Genomic DNA, 24,398 nt, shown 5'->3' with positions numbered 1-24,398 from the left:
CACCCGCTTGCACGATTAACTGAGCACGACGGGCAGGTTCATGGAGAGCTGCTGTCACTCACGGAGGAGGGTCCTCGGTGGGACCCGGTGAGCAGCTGACCGCGGCGCCTCCCCTCTCCTCTGCTCCATGCTGGGCTGGGGGTGCTGCTGGGTGCGTCTGTGCCCTTGGGCCTTGGGCCTCGCTCTGTCCACTCCTGATGACGTCCAGGTGGCCTCCTGTGGCCCGGTGTCGGGATTCACTCCCCCAGGTGACCTGGGTCACTGGTGTCTGCTTTGGGGAGAAACGGAGGAAGAAAACCTCCACTGTGTTCACACTGCGCGTCTCCTGGCAAGTCACACCAGGCAGAGTGAAAGACGAGGCTGGTGGGTGGAGAGCCTGCTGGAGATGGGCCCCGGTGGATGCGTGAGGTGGGGAGAGGCTGTGCGGGGTGCTGTCCCCTCTCATCCCTGCAGTGGCCGCAGATGTCTCCCTGTGCCCATGCCATGGGGTCCAAGGGGAGAAGGTGATGGACTCGGTGCCCCCACGAGCCTTGTGCCCACCTCTGTGCACCGCCACGGGTTCGCGCCTCCGCGTCCCCCGCCTCGGCAGGTCCCTTTGAGGCGGCAGCTCTGCCGTCCTGGACAGGTGACCCGGGCACCCCACCCCCTGTCACGTGCCTGTAGGACACACCTGAGGATTTGGCACCAGAAGGCCTGCGGCCGCGGAGATTCTGAGATCCGATCAGACTCCCAGGCGCAGGCGACACCCGCCCAAGACCTGACCTGGAGCAGGTCGGCTTGGGGCTCAGCGGGGAGGGGAGACGTGGCCACGTGGGGTCGGCTTCGCCTCCGCCTCTGCCACGAAGGCCCCGGGCCCAGGCGTCGACTGTTGGAAGGGGCCCTGCGGTCTCGCTGTGCCTCAGAAGAGCACGCTGGTGAGGATCGCTGTCTGCTGTCATCACCATAGCAACACAGCCATCGATTTTTCTCTTGCCCTCCCCCTCCCCCCCCCCCACCCAACTGCCTTCCTTTTTTGTGAGCGGAAGAAGAACCCACTTCTCCCAGGGAGGAGCTGGCGGCTTCGAGGGGTGGAGAGGGTGGTGTTGGCCGCGGATCCAGGCAGGGGGCCAGGTCCCCTTGGTGCTGTCTGAGCTCCGTATCCCATCCTGGTGGCCCTCACGGTGCCACGCCCCATCAGCCTCTCCGCTGTCTGTCTTCCCCGTAAGAGAGCTCTGTATTTGTGTCTCGTTCAGGCATATGCTAATTAGCTCCGGAGACGCCTTCCACTCTGGAAGCCACCGGAATAATTGAGCATTATGGATACTTGCTTCAGAAGTCTCCAGAAGGTGGTGCGTGCTCCCAGCCAAGTGTGAGCAGCTGACCCCTTGGCTCAGAGCCCTTTCTCAAATAATATCAAAGACGTGAGCTTTCGCCGTCCTTGGTGGTCACTAGCGATCACAAGCAACGCCGTGATCTCTGGGTAGCGATAGTGTGTCCCTCCCACCAGCTCCGTCCAGCCCCAGGAAGACCAGGCTGGAGGTCGCGTCACCAGAGGGAAGTCAGCTGGCTTCTCTGCACGTCCCGGCACTGTCTGGGGCTCTGAGGGCTCTTCTGGGGCGTGGCTCTCCCCAAGGAGGAGGCAGAGACCATCAGTGAAGCCCACCCGCCCCAGCGTGACGTGCGTGCACACACGCCGTGCCACGGCCGCAGAGTCGTAACCGTGTCGGTCTCAGCTCTGCTTCTCCAGGGCTGGTCGCCACATGTCTAGTGGCAGTGCCCAGGCAGGGTCGGGGCTCCCGGCGGGCCTGTGGCCGCCACAGTCCTCTCCTGGACTCTGGGTCCCAGCCCCCCGAGAGCCCAGCCGAATCACAGGATTCAGCAGCCTGACTGGCAAACAACGCTCCCTTCTTCCGAGGGCTCCCACCCTGTGGGCTCACAGTGGTCCACGCCCTCACCCCCTCCCTGGTCTCAGGTTCCCTCAGGGAGGCCTGGGTGGCTCTGGCCTGGCCACACTGCTCTTGATCAGAGGGCGCGTCTCTCTAATCATACCTTGTGGGCCCGGGGTTCTTGGGGTCACTCCTGCTTCACGTGACCCCGTGCTGGTCAGTGTGGCCTCAGTGCCAAGAAGCGCCAGCCACCCCCGTATGACAGCATAGGCATTCTGCTCCCAGTCCCACCCAGGCCACCCCAGCCCCTGCCTTGAAGAATCCTGGGGGCTGTAACCCCCGGGCCCAGGAGGCCTTCAGCGCCTGCAGCCCAGGGGCCTTCCTGCCTCTGCCCCGTGGTCACATCCAGCTGCCCCGGGGCATGGCCACCCCCAATCTGGCACACAGTTTAACCCCCGGGAGGGAGGTATGTCGGCCTCTTGAGATTGGGGTGGGGGCCTTGGCAGGTGGCAGACATCTCCTCTCAAGCCTCACATGGCAGGCTCCTGTGCCCTGGAAGGGGGCGTCAGGTGTGTGCAGAGCGCTCCGCGAGCAGCAGTCCCAGTTGCTGCTGGGGGCCTGTCTGGTCTGAGAGAGTCCGGCTGTGTCGGGTGCCAGGCTTGACTGTCCTTGGCTGCAGGCTCACAGGTTATAGGATTCAAATGGAGGGCTTGTGGCAGCCCCAGGGAGACCCTCAGACTAGATGAGGCCTGACTCAGGTCCCCAGGGATCCAGGGCTCACGTGTGCAGGGCCTGTGTATCGCTGGATGCCCCCTCCTGGAAGCCCTGTGCTTTCTCTGAGCCTCCAGCGTGGTCTGAGAGCGCTGATCTTCCTGACGGGCCAGTGGGCCAGACCCCTGGCCCCGTCACTCTCCCCCATTTGTAGCACTGATGAAGATACCCCCTTCCTTGTAGCTTTGGTTCCCCCTGGTTCCCCTTGACACTGTGCCTTTGTTCATGCCCCCCCCCCCGTACACAGCCCCTCCCGTCCACAGGGTCCTGTGCGGTTGTAACAGCCAGGGTCAGACGAGCGTGGCCACTTCCCGCCATGGGACGGACACAGGCAGGCATAGCAAGAAGGCACCTGCTGCTTGAAACTCCTTTCCAGGCCTAACTTTGTCACTGGGAATGAGGGGCGTCAAGGGTGGGAGAGAAGAGGCCACCCATGGTGCCCACCTATTGACCACGAGTGCGTGGTGGCCCTCCCGTAGGCACAGGCCTGGCTCCACAGGAACTGCACGTCAGCCCCCAGGCGGGGGCTTTTCCCATTTCCTTAACAGCTTCAACCACCATCATTTTCCTGCTTGAGGGGAGAGGGTGTGCGTGGAGGGTTCTGCAGCCAGATCCCGTGCTGTCATTGTCAGTGTTGCTCACGGAGGTGAGCGCATGCCCGGCTCTGTCCCTGGGGCAGGGGCTGTGCCGCGTGGCTGGCTGGCCCAGCCCCCCCATCAGGAGATGCGTGGTCTTACTGATTAATCAGGACGCCGGGCACAGACATCCGTGCTTCACCCATGAGAAGATGAGTGCAGCCCCGAGCAGCCGTCCTGGAGCCCCCGTCCGCAGGCGCCTGCACCAGGGGGGCCAGGCACCCCGCGGATGAACGCCGTCTGGTCTGTAGACAGGCCCCAGAGCGGGAGCTGGTCTCTGCCTCCGGGGCGTGATCCCACTGCGTGCGGCAGTGGGTTCTGGAGGCCCAGGTCAGTGTTGGACCCTTTCTCCCTGCCCCCGAGTCGGGGCTCAGCCAGCCTCTGCCTTCCCTGAGGGGCCTCCAAAAGTGAACAATAGAATTGCCCTACGATCTAGGACTCAACCCAGAGAATACAAAACTGCTCATTCAGAGGGGCACCCGCTCCCCGACATCTGTGCAGCACTGTCTACGGGAGCCGGGTCACGGCGGCAGCCCCGGCGAACGGAGAAGGACGTGTTAGCCACCGGTGATGGAGTATTACTCAGTCATCAAAAAGAATGAGATCCTGCCATTTGCCACGACGCGGACGGAGCTGGAGGGTGTTGCTGAGTGAAGCGTGTCAGCCAGAGACAGATACCGTGCGATCTCACTCATATGTGGGATTTAAGAAACAAAGCGAACAAGGAAACAGAAGAGAGAGACTAACCAAGAAGCAGACTCCTCACTACAGGGGACACACTGATGGTTACGGGGGGTGGGGGGGCAGGTGATGGGGATTCGGGGGGGGCGCTTGTCGGGACGAGCACCAGGGGACGTCTGGGAGTGTTGAGTCACTGTTTCGTACACCCAAGTCCAATCTTACAGCGGACGTTAACTAACCGGGATGAAAGGGAAGAAAGAAACTGACCTCCTTGGCAGCCTCCACTTGGGGTCCCCGCTTCCTCTCTGAATCTTGGGTTAATGAGGTTTTACACAGTCCATGCTGGGTTGCCTCTGGACCTGTCAGTGTGGGGGTGATGCTCAGCCGGCTTTCCAGGGGCACACCCAGCCCCGGTTTCTGGCAGCCGCTTCTCCGCACTGAGCTGCTCACCTTCACCGTGGGGTCAGCTCAGGCCACAGGCCTTCTTCGTGGGAGCCGTCCCCAAGCTGGTGTCCTTAGGCCTGTGTGGCGCTGGCAAAAGCGTGTTCCTTTTTAAGCCTCACTGGGGCATTCACTCACACCCTGGCGAAATGCCATCCTTGCTGCTTGGGGCTTAGGCCCCGGCAGGGTGGCCCTGGAAGGGCTCTCAGGAGGATTCCGGTCCCCACCCCACCATCGCGGGTACGGATGGAACGCCGTCTGGGCACCGGCCTGCGCACGAGCGAGCGCCCCCCCGGGCCTGGGCCCTACCCCCCCCCCCCGGTCTTTTCGCCATTCTGCCAGATTCTCGCTCCCTCTTAGTTTCTTGTCATTTGAGGATTATAAGAACGCGTCGTATCTTCTGCAAAAAGAAAAAGAAAAAGAAAAAAAGCCAGCCTGAATTTTCACAAATGTCAGCGTCGTGAAGGCGTGGGAGGGCTGTGCAGATCCAGACAAAGACCCCAGCGCCCGAGGAGCGAGGCACGAATTCCAGCCCCGTGCCACGCGTGTGCCCGGGCACCTGCCTGTGAAGGACCACCTACCTGTGTGGTTCTGAGTGCTTGAAGCCGTGTTCAGACAGAATGCAGAGCTCCTGATGGAGAGAAACCAGAGATGGGCGTGCGGTCCCGGGTCGAGAGAAGCTCGCAGACAGCCTGCCCGCGTTCTGGGTGCGCCGTGTGGGCTGTCGAGTGGAGGAGGGCCTGTACCCGTGGCCGCTTTCCTCATTGGGGGTGGGGGGGGTGCAGCACACCTGCAGCAGCAGCAGGCCCTGCTTTCAGAGCATGCAGGCTAGCGTGCTGGGGCCACGTCCCACAGGGTTCAGCAGGATGCGTGTGTGCACGTGTGCACATGTGCACGTATACGGCAAAGTAGACCGCTAAAGCACATTCAGCAAAACACTGAGGACCAGGGGATCTAGGTGGCAGGTGGGCGGGCATTTGTGATTCTTGCAACCTTCGGAAGGTTTGCAAGGTCGGGCTGGGAGGAGAATGTGTACTGTGCTCTAAGCCACAGGGAAGAACGGACTTACTCGATACCATGATTCATGGCCCTTTTGATGGCCCGGCAGTGTGTTTACCCAGGACCACCAGTGGAAACGTCTGGGTGCGGCTGTGGAACCAGCCTCAGACGTGCCCCCAGGCCATCTTGCAGCCCACATGGGAGTCCTGGGTGCCAGCCAGCTGCGGCAGGGGCCTGCCTCGCACCTCTGGTTCCCATGGGAGGCGGGTCTGCTCCTGTGCCAGTCTCGGGTTCAGAGAAGCTGCCGGAAGGGTCTCCCTGCTGCCAGCCGCTCACTGAGCTCATGGTCTCCCTGCTCCGTGCGGCCACCAGGAGCTCTGGGACCACGAGGCCGTGTCCACATCCACTGCCAGCCCTGCAGACTTTCTTGGCCCTCTCTGAGCACGCTCAGCGGCCCTGCTGTCCTGGCGGCTCTCTTTCCCAATTCTGCGGGGCCCATCATCTGTATGTGTCTCCCAGGAGAGTGTAGGGGCGCCATGAGGAGGGCCGGTGTTCACTGTGTCCCCTGGAGCAGCGCCCGGCACACAGCGGTGCTCACTGAACAGCTGTGGGTCCTGGCCGCAGAGCACGAAGGTTGAGCAAGCACCCCAGACCGTGAGCTGGTCACCTCCACCGCGCAGCCGTTCTCGTCTGCAGACACCGGCCGGTACTCTGTAGAGTCCGTACCTTTAAAAAATTGGGTACGTGTGCTTTTTCTCGTTTTGTGGAATCTTTTCTCTTTTTTCAAAGAGCCTAGTTTGGGGAAACATTCAAAGGTGTTCCTGGTTCTAAGATTGGTCACGGGTATGGTCCTACGACCCTGCACGCATGTAAGGCAGCTAAGCGCATCCCGTTCTGTGTTGCTGGCAGCGCACGCCTCCACACTGTCCTTCTGCTGGCTCCGAAAGCACCCTGGGGTGCGTGGCCGATGCTTCTGTGGCACCTGCTCACAGGACACGGCGCTATGCCGGCAGGCACTGTCCTTCCCCTGGTCCTGTCCTTGCCTCGAGTGCCAGGAGGGAGCGGCTCCTCTCTCTGGCTCTCGGGGGCCCTCCGGGGAGCCTTTGTCCTGCCCAGCTGTCCTCCCTGGCAGGGGCCCCCTTCACCTGCACCTCCCATGTCTGCGGCCAGGCTCTCCACTTTTGTGCCCCACCACGCTCCTTCCTTGTGGCTGGGGTCTCTTGTTTCTGCCCTTTTCTCTCCTTGGTGGGTACCTTTGGTCTTCACCTGTTTGCGTGTGTGTGTGCGTGTGTACCTGTATTTGCATGTGTGTGCACTGTGCGCGTGCGTGTGCGCACCTCTGTTTGCATGTGTGTGCGCTTGAGTACATTCCTCGCGTGTGTGCACACGTGTGCCTTGTGTGCATGTGTGTATATGTGTGTTCGCATGTGTGCACTCGTGTGACTGTGTGCATGTGTATGCACGTGTGCATGCCTGAGCCTGTGTGCACGTGTGCCTGTGTGTGCATGTGTGTACCTGTGTTTGCATGCGTGTGTGCATGCCCGAGCATGTGTGTGCATGTGTGTACCTGTGTTTGCATGCGTGTGTGCATGTCTGAGCATGTGTGTGCCTGTGTGCACGTATGTGCGTGGGGTGCACCTGTGTGTGCACGCATATGCCTACATGCGTGTTTTGTGTGTACATGGATGCACATACGTGCGTGTGCCGGCTGCCCCAGCCCCTGCTTCCCTGGGGGACAGGCGTTGCTGTGTGTGCACTAGAGATGTTTGTGGTTACAGAGAGTGCCTGAGATGCTAAAACTCCGAGCTGAGGGGTGTGCAGTGGGGGTGACTGCTGACCTGGCTGCTTGACCGGCGGGGTAAATGCTCGGCAGGAGGGCTGGCAAGGACGTTGCCTCCAATTCAGACGCCTCGTGTTATGGGCACTGGTCCTGCATGAAGCCTGCGGCGCCCACGTGGGCCTCGTCTCTTCTCTTGTCCGTGCTCCCAGTGGCCTTTTGCCACTTCCTCATCCGCAAATCCTGCTCCACACCTGTGAGCTCTTGGGCCTGTGTGGTCCCCGGCTCCAGCCTGGCCACCAGGCCTTAGGGTTTGCTGACTCACCAGCTCCGGGTGCGGCAGGGGCTGCCTTCCCACTGCCCGCTGCGCCCTGGGTGTGGGCACCTGCCGCCCGCCCCCCTCTGTTGACATTCTGTGGAGCCCTGGCGGTTCCTCCAGGGGGTGGTTCTCAGGGCAGAGTTATCCCGCCCGTCTGCTGTTTGCTCGGGCAAGGCTGGGGCTGAGCTGCTATTTTAAACCCGGTTTTTCAAGCTTAGGACCCGCCTGAGGTATGAACCCAGGACATGGATTCTCCGGGGCCCACGCATCTGCACTCAGAGGAGGCCCAGGGACAGCCTGCGGTCTCCTTCCTGGGAGGGTGTCTCCACTACGTGCTGTCCCTCACATGGGGGAGATGGGGTGGAGAGAGTCATGGAACCCAAAAATCAGACACACCCCAGACACTGCTCACTGGCGCTCAGAACCTTCCCGAGCTTGCCTTCGGGACCCGGAAAGCACAGCAGAGAAGGGGACAAGTGAGCGTGAGTGGGATGCCTGGGGCTCTCTGTGTTTCTCTGGGAGCCTGGCTTGGGGCGCAGCCCTGCCCTTGTCCCCTGCAGCCAGCTCAGTGCACCCAGCTGCACTCCAGGGCTCCAGTGCCTGGCGGTGGCTCGCTCACCCTCCTACCACCACCTTGTGCGTTTTGTGAGCATATGGCTTCTAGCAGCTGCTTGTGAAACGCAGTTTAAAAATTGACTGTGTGGGCTGCTTATGCAGCCACGGGGTTGCCGCTTAGAGCGGAGTATGCGCACGGGCCCTGTGACAGACAGCACAGCCATGGGCCTGGGGGGCAGGCGGGCCTGTCGGTGCGGGCAGCGGCCGGGGGAGATGCCGGGGCGCTTCTGAGCGTGTCGGCAGCTGGGGGAGCAGTGGCCACAGAGCCTCACGAAGCTTCACGCACCTTTCTGGACATCAGGAACTCCTTTCCTAAAGGAGTTGCTCTTCACCAGAGTTCTTACTGGTTTTGAACGTTCTCCTTGCACGAGTTGTATCCAGAGTTTTCAGGAAATACGTGTTTTTCATTTGATCTTGATGTTAACTAACTGTTTTGGGGCCCAAAGCCTGGCCAATGCCGTGGGGGCCGCTCCTGCGGGGAGACTGTGCTGGACCGCGGTTTGCTTTGTGTCTGACTCACGGACTTGATGGCCCTTGCGAGGGCTGTGGGGGCAGAGAGTGGGTGTGAGAGGGCGGTGCCCACCAGGCCCCGTTCTGGGGCTCTTCCCCACACTGGCCAGACCTTGTGCCACGTGGGCACTATGCCCCTTGGCTGTGGTTTAACTGTTTCCCAGTTGTCCGCGGACAGAGAGCCAGAAGGTGGATCCAGGCCCCCGACACAGGAAGACCCCCGTGTCACAAACAAGACCCCCAGTGTTTTCCCCATTTCAGAGTGGTAGGAGTTTGTCTTGGAAAGTTCCAAAATGCCAAAAGCACAGACAGGCAGCATCAACCTGGAGCTGCCCCTCTTAGGTCTTAGACGGATTCTGAGCACCTGAAGGTCGGACCCGTGGGTCTGAGTCTGCTGTGGGCGCCACTCTGGCTACACGGGATGCATCCCCACCGCACACACCAGGTCAGGGGTGCAGAAAGGCCGAGGGCAATACCCAGCTGACTCACCCCATACAGGTGCTAATGGGGCTCAGGGCCTGTCACAGGCAGGGTGGCAGCAGCCTGGCCTCATCCCCGGGACTGCCCTGGCCAATGCCCACTCGCTCCTCCTTGTCTCAGTGGCTTCCCGTCTGCCAAGGCTGGGGACCAGGCCCTTTCACGTCACCTTCTGTCCTCTGTCATTCTTGGCCGCTTGCCTGATACATCAGACCCCCAGAGTCAGCACTGGGTAGGAGGAGGGTCACAGCCAGGAGAGGCTGGGGGAGACTCGACCTCTCCTGCAGGGGCTGGTCAGCTCATCCCCACCCTGCGTGTGGTTGACCACTGACACCGGGAAGCCACGGCAGAGGCCGGGCCTCCTCCCCGAGGGTGTCTGCGCTGCCCTGTCCTGCCGCGCTGCCTGTCCTTCCGCGCTGCCGGGCCCGAGGGCGTCTGCGCTGCCCTGTCCTGCCGCGCTGCCTGTCCTGCTGCGCTGCCGGGCCCGAGGGCGGGCCTGCATTTGGAGCAGGAGCGGGGGTAGCTTCCAGGAGCTCGGGGCGCCGATGGGCGTCCCCCCGCGGTTCTGGCGCTGGCATCTGTGGTCATATCACCATGAGAGGCACGTGCGTGGAACTAGGCGTCTGCGCCAGGATCTCCTGGGGTCTGCCCCTGCTCGTGTGTGTCCCCCTTCCTCACTCTGTCCTAGAGACAGAGCGGGTGGGACGCAGCCCAGCCTCCGAGCTGCCTGTGTCCACAGGGCCGTAGCAGCACGCCGGGGCTGCCTGAGGGGGGCGCGTGCTCGCACACACTCGCTCGCACACCCACCCGCAGGCCAGGCCCCAGGGGTCTGTGCTTTCCCGAGTGGCAGGCATGAAGGGTCTTTGCACCAGTGGGGCTCAAGGCTGGCTGAAGAGGAGGGACGTGTCAGTCTTGCATGACCTGCGGCGGGACAGCAGGGTCCCTGCTGCCAGGTGAGTCAGCTTCTTGGGATGTGCTGAGTCCCTTTCCCTTCCCCCCGCGACAGAAATCTGTGTGTCTCTCTGGGGCAGAGCAAGTGTTTAGGGACACGTCCAGTGGCACTGAGACTCAGACGGCAGAGCTCCGGGGCTGCAGGGTGGGGTCCCACTGGCTCAGGTGGAGCCTGGCGGACCTCAAGGCCGTGCTGACCTGACAGGTCTGTCTGTCCGGGTCCTGGTCACAGCCGGGATTCGGTGTGCCCCTTGGGCATCACGGAACAGCCAGTGACCGGGGAAGCAGACCTCCCCAGAGCCCCGTTGTGCTTCTGGGAGGGAAAGTGACTCTGGTGGGGCCATGCGTGCGGCTGGCAGGCAGGGCCACCCCATCAGGGTGCAGGGGCCCTGGAAACTGGTTTCCATTTCTAGCTGGCCTTGCTGGGGGCCAGGGTACCCCCCGTGGCTGCCCCCCGAAAGGGTTGGGTCCTGTGGGCCCGGCGTGAGCCGGGAGGGTGTGCTGGTGTTGGCAGCACCGCAGGGACGGGGTTTGTCAGAAGTGACCACCCTTGAGGGCAGAGTGAGCCCCCTGGTCCATTGTGTCCGCACCACGTGGACAACATTTGCTCCGTGAACGGCACCAAGCGAATATAACCTTTCAGATGAGTGCAGCCGTGCTGCCCATTCTGACTCTTCCCTCTGCGTGCAAGGAAACAGCTGTTTGCCCTAGGGAGGAAGCCCTTCACACCAGTGCTACGGGGCCGCTGGGCAACCCTGAGGGTGTCGGGGGGGTGGGTGCCCTTGAGTGGCCTCCGGCCTAGAGCTTCTGTTCTATGGACCCTGACTTGGGGGTGGGCCCTGGGGCTCTGGTGACCATGCTTGTGTCGTGGGCTGTGTGGCGGACCCCCCCTCCAATGGCCACGACCTGAAACGCTGAAGGGCTGCACACCTGCTGGTCCCAGTGACCACGCTTCAGGATGGCAGCTGTGTGGAACCTTCCGGAGCTTTGGGAGGAGGAAGAAGGAGGCTGAGCCCTCCCCCCGCCCTTACTCTCTAAAGATGCTTGCAGAGCTGTGCCACGCTCCCACGGTCCCCAGAGGCCCTCGGCGAGGCCACCTTGGCGCCGTGCACCTCAGGAGCTTCCTAGGGCCCCTCATCTCTGGGGCCTGCAGCCAGGTCTCATCTTGGCCCCACGTAACTCGCACGGGGGCATGGGCGGCGGGTTTGTTGGGTCCCGGTGACGCCTGGGCCCGGAGTGGGTAGGCTGGCGGCTGTTGGTGGCTACGCGTGGGAGCAGGACCCAGGTTAAGGTGCGCATGTGCTCACGAGCTCGCTCATGGGCTTGAGATGTGCAAACGGAGGGGCTCCCAGCTTGTGGATTTTGACGTGAACCCCAGCTCTGATGCGGATGCTCAAGGACTCTTACCCCCCACCCCCAAAGTCGCCCTGCGGCATCCCTTGCTGTTGTAGAATCTTCCGTTTCGTCTCGGTGCCACCAGCAGAAACTGCCCTTTCCCCTGCCCCTGCACCGGGCCGCCTGCTCCCTGCTTCCCAGCCACAGGAGGCTGGAGCGGCCATAGCGAAGGGTATTTAACTTTTCTCTTTCCTCTCTTCCCCGCTTTCCTGCCTTTCCAGGAGACGTTCTCTTTCAGATGGCTGAAGTCCACCGGCAGATTCAGAATCAGTTGGAAGAGATGGTGAGTCTCCTGGGGAGGAAGGGGCAGATGCAGGGGGGGCAGGTCGGTCAGAGGTGAGGGAAAGAGCTGGCTGTGTGCTTTGGCCATGTGTCCATTTGGGAACATTGCATCGCCATGGGGCTGCACCCAGAAAGATGGGGACAAATCCTAGGACCAGGACGGAAGTCACATAGTGGGGAGGTGGCTCACCGCGGGAGCCGAGGACATAGAGAAAAATCCAGGAGGAAGGGCCCAAGCCACACAGGACCTCACACTCAGCTGGTTACAGGGGCCCAGCGGGGACACAGGGTTCCGGGCCTGGGGAACACACGTGCACCCAGATTCCATGCCCAGCTAGGACCCAGGGGGTCTACAAGGAGGGCATGCTCGGGCCCCTCCTAGTTTGCTTATGTCAGCTTGAGTAACTCCTCCCCACTGGAAAGCAGAGGAGGGATGGTGGGGAGCGGTTCCTGTGTTCGCCCTGGGAAGCAGAGGCCCCAAGGGCATCCAAGGCCAGGATGATCTGATGTCCCGACTTCCGTTCAGCGTTTGTTCCCGGAGCCTCCCGCCTCCCCGGGCCCTGCCTGTCTGTGCGGGCTCGTTGCCTCAGGGATCAGACGGGCCCCTTGCCCCTCGGGGTGGCCCATGTTCAGGGCACTGTGGTGACCATCCGCCTCTCCTGGGAGCCCCCCCACCGACGCCCACCTCTCCCCCTGCCTGCGTCGTGCTCACTGCCCACGTGTGTCCTCTCTGTGTCTAGCTGAAGTCTTTCCACAACGAGCTGCTCACGCAGCTGGAGCAGAAGGTGGAGCTTGACTCCAGGTACCTGAGTGTAAGTAGCCAACACCTGTCGGGTCGCCCGCGCTGCTCCCCCACGCGCCACATCTTCAAGGCTGTCAGCTTGCCGCAAGCCTCCCACCCTGCAGGGTCCCCGTGGCCCTCCCTGTGCCCGCCCGTCTGGGACTGAGCACAGCGCGCAGGGGAAGCCGGCTCATCTGATGCCCCATGCAGGCCGTTCTGGCGCCCCGCAGCTCGCTGCTTTCCGTAGCGACAATGCCACAGCACTCCCGCCCTGCGGAGCCTGCAGACTCCTTGTCTGACCTGGAGGCCTTGGTGCCCCATCCCTGTGCCCTCTCCTCTCCCCAGGGGCAGAGGGGCCCTGAGGTGCTGGGCTGTGTCGGGGCGCGTGACCTGAGTCCACGGGAGGTGCCCTGGCCCTCGACACGGGAGGGGTGGGGCCCAGTTTTCGTCGCTGGGGCTGTGTGCTGCCGCGGGAGCGGGAGGGGGAGGCCTGGGTCAGCCGTGCTCCCCGCCCCCCCAGCCTGCTGCCCTCGGGGCCGGTCTGGCTGCCGCTGCGCGGAGAGCAGAAAGTGCCGTCGGCTCACCGGGGTCTGTATGCCGTCTTTGACTCTCAGGCCGCGTTGAAGAAGTACCAGACGGAGCAAAGGAGCAAGGGTGACGCGCTGGACAAGTGCCAGGCGGAGCTGAAGAAACTGCGCAAGAAGAGCCAGGGCAGCAAAAACCCACAGAAGTACTCGGACAAGGAGCTGCAGGTGGGACAGGTGGCTGGCCTGCGGGGGCTGCAGGTGGGACAGGTGGCTGGTGCTGCAGGGGCACCTGGAGCCCGGCTGTGGCCAGGCGGCGGCCCCTTAGCAAGCAGTGCCGAGGAAGCACTTCCCTCTTGAGCCGTCTTGGTGGAGCTGGGCAGAGCCGGGCCCCGTTCTCCTGGTGGGTTTGGGGCAGCAAGTACCTCCCGTCCTAGAGCTGGCAGATGGCCGGAGTGGTGCTGCGGCCCCCCTGCCCTGCTCTCGTAGCCTCAGCGGGGTGCCAGAAGGCTTGCCGCCAGAGGAGCAGAAACCCTAAGGACAGCTTCCTGCTCTGTTCCTCTGAATTCTGTCTCTGAGAAAGACCTCAGACTGTTACTCTAATCAGCTTGTGCTTGCCCACCCCCAGAACTGGGCCCAGAGCCTCCGCGGGTGGATGCTGGCTGGTCAAGTGTCTCAGCAGCCTCGCCACTTGAGGCAGATGGCGCTGGACGGCACGAGAGGGTCCCGGCCTGGTGCGGCTTCACTCCCCGTTACGCCCAGTATTGCAGGCACTGTGTGTGGCGCAGGCCAGGGATTTAGGAAAGTGTGGTCCGTGATGGGCATGGCCCCAATACACCTGGTTTACCGGAACTCCGTGGCCAGTTGGCACAGACCAGGCCCAGAATACCCACTGCCTGAGGCCACATGCAACTCCCATAAGGAGGAAAGACAAAACAGGACGCCAGTTGTTTCCGAAGGAAACATTGAGAAAGCTTCTCCCCAGCCACTTCCAGGGGAAGCCCCCTGGGGTCGGCATGAGCATTAACCCCTCACCTCCCGAGGCCCCACCCTTGGTGCCGGCTGTCAGGTTGGCAAGCCTTGAGGTGCGCCGTGCAGCCCTGCTCTCGGCCCCCGTGTCTGCCTAGGCACTCCGTCTGCCTAGGAGTGCCTCGGCCACACGCGGGCACTGAGAGGTTGGTGGCGCCCGTGGAGTACACGGCCCGCACCCTCCCTGCGCATGGTGCAGGCGAGCAGACCCGCGTGGCGGGGTGCACGGGGCTGGCGGCAGCAGGTGAGAACCGTCACCCCGTGTGCAGAGCAGCACAGCCTAGTGAGGGGGGGCCCGGGGGCCTGTCGCCTGGGGCAGCGGCAAGACAGCGCCTGCTGTTCTCAGTGCGCCTTTCCTGCGTTGGGCGCATGTCCTCGCGCCACGCTCTTGCCTCCACCATCTCCAGTGACTGCCCCTAAGCCATCAGCACACCAAAGGCCTGTCCCCCCCGAGGCTGTCTGGTGGAGGCACGTGCAGACGCAGTCAGATCTAGGAGTGGGCTGAGGCTGAGGGGTGGAGAGAGCCACCCTTCGCTGGACGTCTCTGTTTCGTGCCCCCACCACCCCCACCGGGATGTGTTTGAATGGCGCCGGTGGGGCTCTGGGGACACTGAGGCTGGCTCATCCAGGGTTCAGCCGCCTGCCAGGAGGGGCCTGGAGCCTGCACACCCCCTCTCGAGGTGCTTTATTCAGAGATGTCAGCTTTGAGATATGCTTTACATGCCACGGAAGGGACAGTGGGCGGCTTTGAGTGTGACCCATGCACACGGCTGTGCTGCTGTCCCCATTCTCCATTTTAGAGGATTTCTAGCACCCCAGAAAGGAAGTCTTTGCCCATCAGCGGGCACCCGTCCCCCCCCAGGCAGCCAGCGACCTACCGTCTGTGCGTGTCTCGGCCCGGTCTGGGCTTCATGTGTGAACGGAGTCACCATTGCGTGGCCTCCTGCGTGTGGCCCCCCACACTCAGTGTTCTCGAGGTTCACCCATACTGTGGACTGTGCCAGAACTCTCTTCCTTTTTATGGCCGTAAACGTGGAGGCTCGTACTGAGCAGGGCCTGGGCCCTGGACCACCTGACCTGCCTCGTGACCAGCCTGCCAGGAGCCATCGTGAGCATTTGCACCTGGAGGGTAGAGGTCACAGCAGGACACTGGCCGGCAGGTCCTGTGCCCCGGGGTCTGGGGGGGGCAGGCTGGGTGGACGCCTTGCTAGCGTTCACTCCTACTCCACAGGGAACCTGAGATCCCGTTTCTGAGGGGTCTGGAGACACTGCTGCATCTGTCTCCCAGCCCCCCACCCCCGTCGGTGCTCCCTGCTCTGCTCTGGACCCCAGGCCTGCAGAGCCAGAGGGTGGGATTTGCTGCTTTAGCTGCAGGACTGGAAGGGACACGGCAGGGGCACCTCATGCCCTAGTCTTGCTGTGCTGGAAGGTTGGGGGCCCTTTTCTGCCTGCACGGGGTCTCCCAGCAGTGCCCCAGCTTGGTGAGCTGAGCACCTCCACCTGGCCTCCTGGGGCTCCTTCTCAGAGACGTGCGACTGACTTTTCTTACACATCTGAGGGTCACCCCTGGCCAAGGCCCCCCCCAGTACCCCCAGCACGGCCGGGTCATGTCCCCTCCTCCTCCTCGGCCTCCCGCTGTGCAGCAGCACCTCGTCACCCATGGTGTGGCTTGTGGACACCCTGGGCTGGCCCTGCCTTGAGGCCCTGGCAGTCGGATCTGGATTCACACCCTGGCTCTGCCCCTTACGAGGGGTGTGGTCACGGCGGCTCCCGGCTCGTCCTGGCCACCGTTCGGTCTTTTGCTTCTCCAAACCCATCTTCCTTCTCTCTCAGATCCATAACTATCCAAGGGTTTCATTGTGATCTTCTCCAAGTCACTGAGTGCCTTCCAGAGAGGGCTGGGTCCCATACTGCACACAAGTCCCATGAGGCGCCCAGCCTGGGGTGGCCACACAGTGACAGCCAGGATGTGCCCAGTGATTTCAGTCTCCTTTCTTGAGGGTGGAAGCAAAGGGGCAATCGAACCAGCATGTAGAACTTTGAGAAGCCCGGCAGGATGTCCTCAGAGCCCCGCGCCTGGGTCTGTGCTGGATCGGTTGGGCTCCGTGGTGCACTCTGAGCTGGCAGGAGGGACACCAGCCATCTGCCTGGGGGGGGGCGTCTCGGACCCGCCTGGTGACCTTGGTGAGATGCCCGCTGGCCCAGGCGCCTGCAGGCCCCTTGGCACGTGAGGCTGTCCGTGCTGCCATCCTTGCAGAGCTGGCCGGGAGCGGGGTCTGACTTCCGCTTGGTGGTGCGGCTGCCGGCCTGGGACGGCCACAGGAGCCTTTTGGCGTGGCCGCCTCCTTCCCCATTGCTCCCTGGGGTAGGGGCACTGAGCCTGCCGGAAGCAGATTTTGCCCTGGGGCTGAGGGCCTGTTGGAGACCCTTCTATGAGGAAGGGTGAGGCCCTCCTCTTACTGTCGCCTTCATGGTTTTCCGGAGAGCCTGACGCCTGACCCCAGCTCTCCCGAAGTCCCTCAGGCCATCCCCGTGGCTGAAGCACCATGTGCTCCGAGCTCTTCACTCCTGTGCGTGCCCCCTGCACGGTTTGCAGGGGGCTTTAGCGATTGTCCCCAACCCTGAGGAAGAGCTGGGAGAGGCAGATGGGCCCACACAGTGCTACAGGCTGGGGGGTGGGGCTCTGACCTGTGTGGGCTCCTGAGGCTATGCCCTTGGGCCGATGAGGAGGAGAATAATGACCCCAGGGAGGGGGAGTGACCTGGGCCCCAAACACAGCTGACGGCCTTTCCCCTGCTCCACTCCTGGGGGCTCTGCTCTCCGCAAGGCCCCTCACCCGGGGCCGGGGGGAGGGGCTGGGCCGTATGCCGCCCAGTGGGCTGTGTGTGCAGGTGGACGCGGGTCCCGAGGCCTGTTACTCATACCGGGGCCCTTCCCGGGGGCCTCAGGCTGCACCAAAGCCTCTTCCCTGACGGCCCTCCTGGCACAGCAGGTGGCAGGCGGCATGCCCAATTGCCGAGCCTCAGACCGGCTTTCTCCGGGGTGGGCGCTATGGCCACGAGGCTCTAGCGTGTGGTCTCAGGTGTGGGTTTGCTTGGTGCCGTGGAGAGGTGGTTGGTCTTTCACGAGACTCAGTTGCTCGACCCCCGTGTGTTTTCTAGGGCTGCCAGCTCCACGCCCTTCCTCTCGGACTTGAGCTTCGTGTGTGCAGAGCACTTGCTGGGGAGAGTGGTGAGGCTGCCCACCAGGCAGGGGCCAACCCCCGGGGCTCCTCGGGCAGCTCCGTGCCCTCCAGAGAGGCTGCCTGGTCAAGGGCCCCCACACACTTTGTCCTGCCCCAAGGCTTCTGACCTGTCTGGCCGGGGGGCCTGCCCATGGAGTGGAGCTGTTTGGGGTGGAGGAAGGTAAAGTTGATCAGACTTGCACCAGGGAGAGCAGAAGACCACGAGTGTCCATCTGTCTGTCAGCAGTGGGTTCCCTGTGAACCTGACTGGGTCAGAGCCGGCCATTTTCAAGAATTGCTGGTAATTGAGACTGTGTTTTGGGATTTCCATGAAGAGAACTGATTTTGATTATAGGTCAGGGAACAGGTGCTCAGAGGCATTTGGGGCACTAACTAGGACGAGGGTTACGTCTGAAAGTAGGGAAGGCACCACGTGCTGTCCCCAGACCTCCAGCTCTGCGCCTACGGAAGGGCCCGTCCGTGTGGAGGGCCCCGTAGGGCAGGCGCTCTGTGGAGGACGTGCTGTGTGCCTGGCGGGGTGTGGTGGCCAGCCCATTTGGTAACCCTGTCCCTTTGGCCCTCGGCGTCTCCGCAGAGCCTGCGTCCTACTCCCCAGGAACAGTTACACTGGGCCTGGGTGACGGTTCTCAGAGCTTCTGTGGGTTCGGAAGGGCAGCCAGTGCCGCTGGGCCACTGATGGTCCCAGGGCTTCTGACTGCTGGAGAAGTGGCGTATCTTCTCTGCAAATCCTGTAGGGCCCGGGCGACCATATTGCGTCTTTCTATTTCGTTTGTCCCCAGCCCTGACCCAGCTCTAACCAGAACAGGACTGTGCACAGGCAGGGAACTCACCCTCCAAATTCAGGGGTGCGTGTTGGGTGTGTGATGGGTTGGGGTCAAAGGAAGCAGTGCGTCCCTCCCAACCTGTATGCAGGCTCCATATGCTGAGAGAGGGGCAGCCAAGACCCCAAGCAGTGTCAGGGCCCAGAGGCAGAGGGGTGGACCCCTGCCCAGGGTCAGCCGGGTGTGGGCCCAACCTGCTGGCCCGAGCACAGTGGGCATCTGGGGTTCTCGGCAGCTTAGCCCTTGGAGGCCCTGATCCGGGCAGGGTCCAGCTGTTGGGAGGGGCAGACAGTGCTGGGGGCCAAGGCTGCCAGGGTACTCTGAGGTGCAGGAAGCGCCCGGCCAGGCCCAGGTCCCCCTTCTGTTCCCTCCTCCCAGGCACACAGCCCCGGCTGGCTGGTATTGCTGGAGGAGAGAGGGCCGGTGGGTTTCTGAGCATGGTGCCAGCCACCGGGCCTCCTGAGAGGCCGTGGGGCAGGCCTGCCCATGGCGGCACACAAGCTCTCGTTGGGACCTGCAGGCACTCTGTTCCCACTCCCTGGTCCGCTTGCTCCAGAAGGTACACATATCCAGATCTCAGTCCGAGAAAGGGGGAAATTTATTCTATTTAAAGGGATGTGTAAGTAACAAAACAAAAACAAAATAACCATAATTTAGAACTTCGAAAAAGATCATGGCAGAGGCTGGTCCCGTTAACGTGTGGAGTTTGACGCGGTGCTGGTAGTTCAAGCCCTTTTTGTGCTTCCTGTCCTCGTACTTAAAAAGCTCTTCAACACCGAAGGTGGTCTGTGGTCAAGTCCGCCACGCGGCTGCAGCGCGGACCCTCTCCCGCCTGGAGGCGCAGCTGCAGGGGTGACAAGCCAGAGTCCGCTGCGCCCTCTCAGAGCCTGTGTGTCTAGCGGTGGCCCCGGGGGGCACAGGGTTCCCAGAACAGAGCAGCTGGGGAGGACACTCAGCCCCTTGGAGCGGGTCGGGCACGTGGGCCCTCTCGGCCCCTGCTTCTCCAGATGGAGCCGAGCCGCGGGCTGCAGCCTCCGTGCTGACTTGCACGGGCCCGTTAGTGATTTGGGGCGTCTTCAGGTGTCGGAGCTGGAGGAGCCTTCGGGGGCAGTGTCGGGCATGTGCCCCGCCATCTCACACCCAGGCCTGGCCACGGGGGAAATGTAAAAAGTAGCCGGTGGTTTTAATGACGTTTGTTGTGATAACTTAATAGTTTTTGAATAACGTACTCTATTTGAACGCGTCTGGAACGTTGCTTCGACACATACTTACCGTGAAAAGTGTTAGTGAGATGTGTCGTGTTCTTTTCCCGTTAAGTCTGTAAAATCAGGCGTGGATTTTGAACTGCAGAACCTGAATGGCGGCGGGAGGCAAGGGCCGCCATGCCAGGCCGTGCCGGTGTGGGCAATGTAGCTCAGCCCCTCTGCTTTCCAGAAGAACGGAGACCCAGAGGCCTTCGTAGCTCAGCAGGGATCACCTGGCAAAGTGGGTGCTAAAACCCAGCTTCTGACTTCCTCCAGGCCTGAGGGGCGGAGCTCATCCCAGCCCTGGGTGGTGTGGGTCTGTGAGTGCTGGCATGCTCCCTGCCAGCCACCCAGGGCCTCAGCTCAGGTTTGCTGACACCCGCCATCCCCTGGGGTCTTGGGGACATGCTGATCTGTGGGCCTTAAACCTTTGTCAGGGCATCTGGCCCCATGGTGTGGACCCAAGCGGCCCCCCGCTATTTCCTGGGCCTCTGGGCACATGGAACACTGGGCATGTAAGGGTACTCGGGCAGGACATCAGCTGGGGTCTGCTGGTCACAGACCCTTTGCCGATCTGATGACAGTTCTGGGCCCTTTTGCCAGAAAACAGGAACCCTGGGGCTCAAGTTACTGAATGGCCAGCTCTCCCACCCACATGCCTGTGGGCAAGATGGCACGGTTGCCCCAGCCCTGAGTCTTGCTCAGGCCTCAGGTTTAAATGAAATCCACTAAACTGCTGTGGCAGCCCCCCTGCCACGCCCGCAGCCCCCCCCCCACACCCGTGGCCCCGTGGACTGAGGTTGGCTGTGGTGGCCTTCCTGTTCTGTGGCTGGGTGCAGGGTCCATCCCACCAGGGAGGGGACGCGGGCTGGTCAGCAGGCACCCCGTCACCAAACGCAGCGTGGGTGTCCGATTTTTGCCGTTCCTCCCTGAGCATCACAGCTGGTGGGGTTCCTTCGCTGCCTCTGGGGAGTGATTGTTTCCAGCGGTGACAGCTGAGGGCCAGGAATTACGCTCTCATTCATGAGCCGCGGGGACCTGAAGGGGCAGCGTGGGGTCTTTGAGAAACGTGGGAAAGCCACCGCAGCGGCCATATCAGATGAGTTAAAGCAGAGCCTCCCGTTTGTTCTCGGACGCCCCTCCCCCGCCTGAGTCACCGCTTGCTCTGGAGAGGAGACATATGTTCTGATCACTTTTGTCTTCTCGGATTACAGGGCTGTTCAGCCCAGGGTGACTCAGTGGGAGCGTTCTGTGGTCTTAGATGCTTTCTGCGGGGTGTTTCTATAGTGCTGTCTCCATAGCACCGCTGAGCCAGGAGCAGGAAAGGCGGCGGAGGGGCGGGAGTGGGGAGCTGGCCACAGCGCCCACCTCCCTGCCTGCCAGCGGCGGGGACAGGCTTGGGGCCGTTTCCAGCAGCTAAGTCATTGGAGGTGTAGGGCCGGGCCGTGTTCTGTCCTCTGCACTTGTCCAGAGAGCTCAAACACTCCTCCACGTTTGGGGGTGTGGGTGTCCTTGCCCACAGAGTAAGCCAGCATGGCCTGGACACTGTGGGTGGGGCGTCCTCCAGTCCCGGTCCCCCTGGAGGGGTGAAGTTCCCCGGTCGGCCCAGATTTCTAGGATCTGCCCAGTGCGGTTGTGGTCTCACTCCACAAGGGGTTGCATCCGGGAAAAGGAGGTCGGGAAAGCCGGTTGTCATTCCTCGACAGAGGTGGCAGCCACGTGTCCCAGCTGACAAGCGCTCTGCCCTGGCTGGAGTGCTCGGGGCAGCTGGACAGCCCAGGGGCCTGTGCTCAAGCTGTCAGCTGCCCCCGGTCATCACGCCCCACCGAGGGCCGGCTGCCCCGGGGCGTAGCTCAGAAGGCTCTCCTGCCCGCTCCCCAGAAGGCATGGTCCCCGGGGTGTCTGGGTGCACCCCCCACCAGCTTCTGCCAGGGCCGTGCTCTCCACCTCAGTCCCCCCCCCCCCAAGACTTGCACTGCCCCCAGCCGTGCTCGGCGCTTGTGCTAATAAATGGAAATCTTAAAATAAAACCCCACTCCCTCCCCTGGCACGCGAGGCTGCCAGACCCTGCTAATGAGGCCAGCGCCCTGCACCACGGCGTCCGGCACTGCTTTCTCTCCACTCCTGGGAGTGCGGAACGCGGCTGCGAAAGATGTGCCACAGCCTAAAAACCCAGAAACCACGTGCAGGTCAGACCTCGGGGCTGGCTTGGGGGCTGTGCTTTGGAAAGAGCTGTCCTCAGCGGCGTGCTCAGGGCGAGCGGACCCAGGGGGCCCCGCGTCCTGGTTTCCACCCTGCCCTGTGCTAACAGCTCACAGTGGCCCCACTCCTTCAGAGTCCCTGCTAGGTGACAGTTGGTGTGGAGGCCTTCACTCTGCATGAACTCCCTGCACAAGCCCGTGGCCTGATCTCCATGTATTAACTCTCGCCCAGGCTTGTGGTCTCCGCATACCCAGCCCACCCCCAGCCCACCACCTCCCAGGCCTGGCCACCGCTGAGTGGGTGCGGTTGCTAGAACAACCCCTAGGGACAGGGGCAGGTGGTGGCACAAGGAGAGGGTGGATTGGGGGTCTCCCTGGGGGGGGGGTTAAACCCTAATCTTCTGGAACCTTGCAGAAACATCTCCTTAGGGGGCTCTTGGGCACCGAGCTGAGCCCGTGCGTGGCATTGAGGAAGGAGCCTTTGCTGTGGGCCACAGCAGTGTCCCTGACAGACCCCTGGGGGAGGGTGGGATGGCCACGGATCGGTGTGTATTGGCACTGGGGCCCTGGGGGCGTGCATGCCCTGGGGGTGCACGTGCCCCTTCCAGGCCCTTCCATCCAGAGGGTGTTCTGTCCTGGGCCTCTGCTCTCCTGCCCTCCCAGGCATCTCGCGGGGCTTTTGGAAGGGGTGTGGGTGTGAGTGGTCCCCTCTTCCACGGCCACTGCTGGAATCCTCCCCGTGAAGCTCAGCATTGCCCTCCAAGGTTCCCCAGGGGCACCGCCAGTCTCCAGGCTTGCTCTCCCACTTCCTGGAAGAGCCGCAGTGCAGGGGAGGTACTGGTAGGCGCACATTTCATAACCGAGGAGAAGGGCTTAGGCAAAGCAGGGGAACAGGGCGGGGGGGGGGGGAGGAGACAGCAGGGTTGGGGGAGCAGAGCAGAGAGCCCGCCAGGGGGGCCTCTTACCTGTCCTCTGACTTTTCTCCCAGGTTGGGGGGGTTTGCTCCCCAAGAGGCATCCTGGGTCCCCTCAGGCACACCGGCGGCAGAGCCCACGGCTGCCCGCGAGGCCCAGGGCCTACTCCTTGAGGCTGTGGGTGATGGGCGGGCTCTTTGGAGCCCCAGTTAAGCTGCTCTCTCCGAGGGGGGCCGTGGACTCAGTGTGGTGGGGTGGGTGGTCTGCGGGGGCAGTGGGAGGGGGCCCCTGGGTTTTGGCGGCAGGGCTGGGCAGGCCTTGCCTTGGGGTAGCCTGGCTACTTCACGCCGGCTGAGCCCCTGCACCGGTGGCCGTGCTGGGGGACAAGCGTCACCCATAGGCTGGCCCTTGCCCCCCATCTGAGCGCTGCTGGGAAGGGAGGCGGCAGGAACAGCCTGTCCCCACGCCTCCTCCTGCGCCCCCCTCAGCTCAGCACCGCCCCCACGCTGAGTCAGAGCCCATGGGGGAGGCGCCCCTCGAGGCAGGGAAGACCCCGAGGCCACAAAGACCAGCACTGGGCAGCAGTGCCTCCCCGTGTGGGCGGTGGCCCGGGGCGCAGAGGGAAGGGTCTCCCTTCAGCAGTGGCCAGGACCCCACGGACCCCATCACACACACACTGATGGGCCCTGCAGACCCCAACGCCGTGCGTCTGGGGGCTCCTGCCTCCCTGTGACGGCTGCCTACAGTCTTGAGGGTGCTTTGTTACCAAAAGTTTCCAGCCTGCAGAATCAGAATGTTCCGGCATGCCCCAGCATCAAGCAGTGTCCCCTGCGTTCTCTGCCCACCCCCGCAGGATTTGGGTGTGAATTAGTCATTCTCAAACGCATCGTGCCGGGCAAGCTTTCCCGGTCCTCCGGCAGGGTGGTTTCAGATGCCTGGAATCAGGATCCACGGGGAGTGCCACGATGCCACCAGGCCTCACCATATAATCTGCCAGCACGATCCACACATGTGGCTGCTGGGGCGCAGAGGGGGCAGGGGTCGGGGGACACGAGCTCCTAGGAGATGAGCACGGGGGCGTGGGGTTGCCCTGCTGTCACTCTGCCCGCATACCCTCTTGGCCCAAGGGGGTTGTGGCCAAGCCCCACCAGTGGGCCAGCCAGAGGGGCACTCTGCCCCTGGTGGGACCGCCCAGAGCTGGGCGTGACCCTCTGTTGTCCGGTCAGCAGCTCATGTATGTCCCCCATGCTCTCCCCGCCCAGTACATCGATGCAATCAGCAACAAGCAGGGCGAGCTGGAGAACTATGTGTCCGACGGCTACAAGACGGCCTTGACCGAGGAGAGAAGGAGGTTCTGCTTCCTGGTGGAGAAGCAGTGCGCCGTGGCCAAGAACTCTGCCGCCTACCACTCCAAGGTGAGGCCTGCTGGCAGAAGGGACTGGCTCCCTGGTGGCCGTCGGGGGTGTGTCCACGTTGAGCTGTGTGGAAAGGAACACCGTGTGTTTCAGATTCCCCCAGGGACCGCGTTCTGGTAGGAGAGTCACCAGGTCAGACACTGCCGACATCTTTGAGGCTTTGGTTAGAAATTGCCAGCTGCTCCTTGAGGACGGTGGCAGGAGGCTGGCTCCTCAGGCAGGGCTGCAGTGCCAGGGAACCCATCGTAGGGGCCGCGAGATCCAGAGGTTTGACACCGGCTCCCCCTGCAGGAACAGGTGGCTTCAGAGGAGCCCATGTGGACTCTAAGTCCATAGTCAGGAGACGGGGAGGGAGCAGGATCTGTCTGCTGGAACATTCCAGAACATTCCAGGAGCTTAGCAGGTGAGGCTACGCAGCCAGGTTCACGTCGTTTTTCCACAAAGGGGTCTGCGGCTCAGGAGGGTAAACACACGTTCATACACGTGGGCTCGATATGAGATTCGTTC

The 24,398-nt window shown here is 62.6% G+C and overlaps 1 protein-coding gene across 7 annotated transcripts in view; it reads left to right on the top strand.

Annotated features, from left to right (window-relative positions):
* BAIAP2 (BAR/IMD domain containing adaptor protein 2) overlaps positions 1-24,398 on the top strand; it is a 66,613-nt gene that overhangs the window by 28,268 nt on the left and 13,947 nt on the right. For all 7 annotated transcript variants that reach the window (XM_087854017.1, XM_087854012.1, XM_087854016.1 and 4 more), the window contains 4 exons: positions 11,658-11,719; positions 12,459-12,530; positions 13,114-13,251; positions 23,739-23,891. In XM_087854017.1, the coding sequence (XP_087710143.1) occupies positions 11,658-11,719; positions 12,459-12,530; positions 13,114-13,251; positions 23,739-23,891 (425 nt within the window). The remainder of the gene's footprint in view (positions 1-11,657; positions 11,720-12,458; positions 12,531-13,113; positions 13,252-23,738; positions 23,892-24,398) is intronic.

This window comes from Ursus americanus, chromosome 23 (genome assembly GCF_024610735.1).
Source record: "Ursus americanus isolate L20-20 chromosome 23, mUrsAme1.1.p, whole genome shotgun sequence".
NCBI classification, from domain to species: domain Eukaryota; kingdom Metazoa; phylum Chordata; class Mammalia; order Carnivora; family Ursidae; genus Ursus; species Ursus americanus.
The sequence above is the reverse complement of the archived record's forward strand: the minus strand, read 5'-3'. Positions and strand labels throughout refer to the sequence as shown.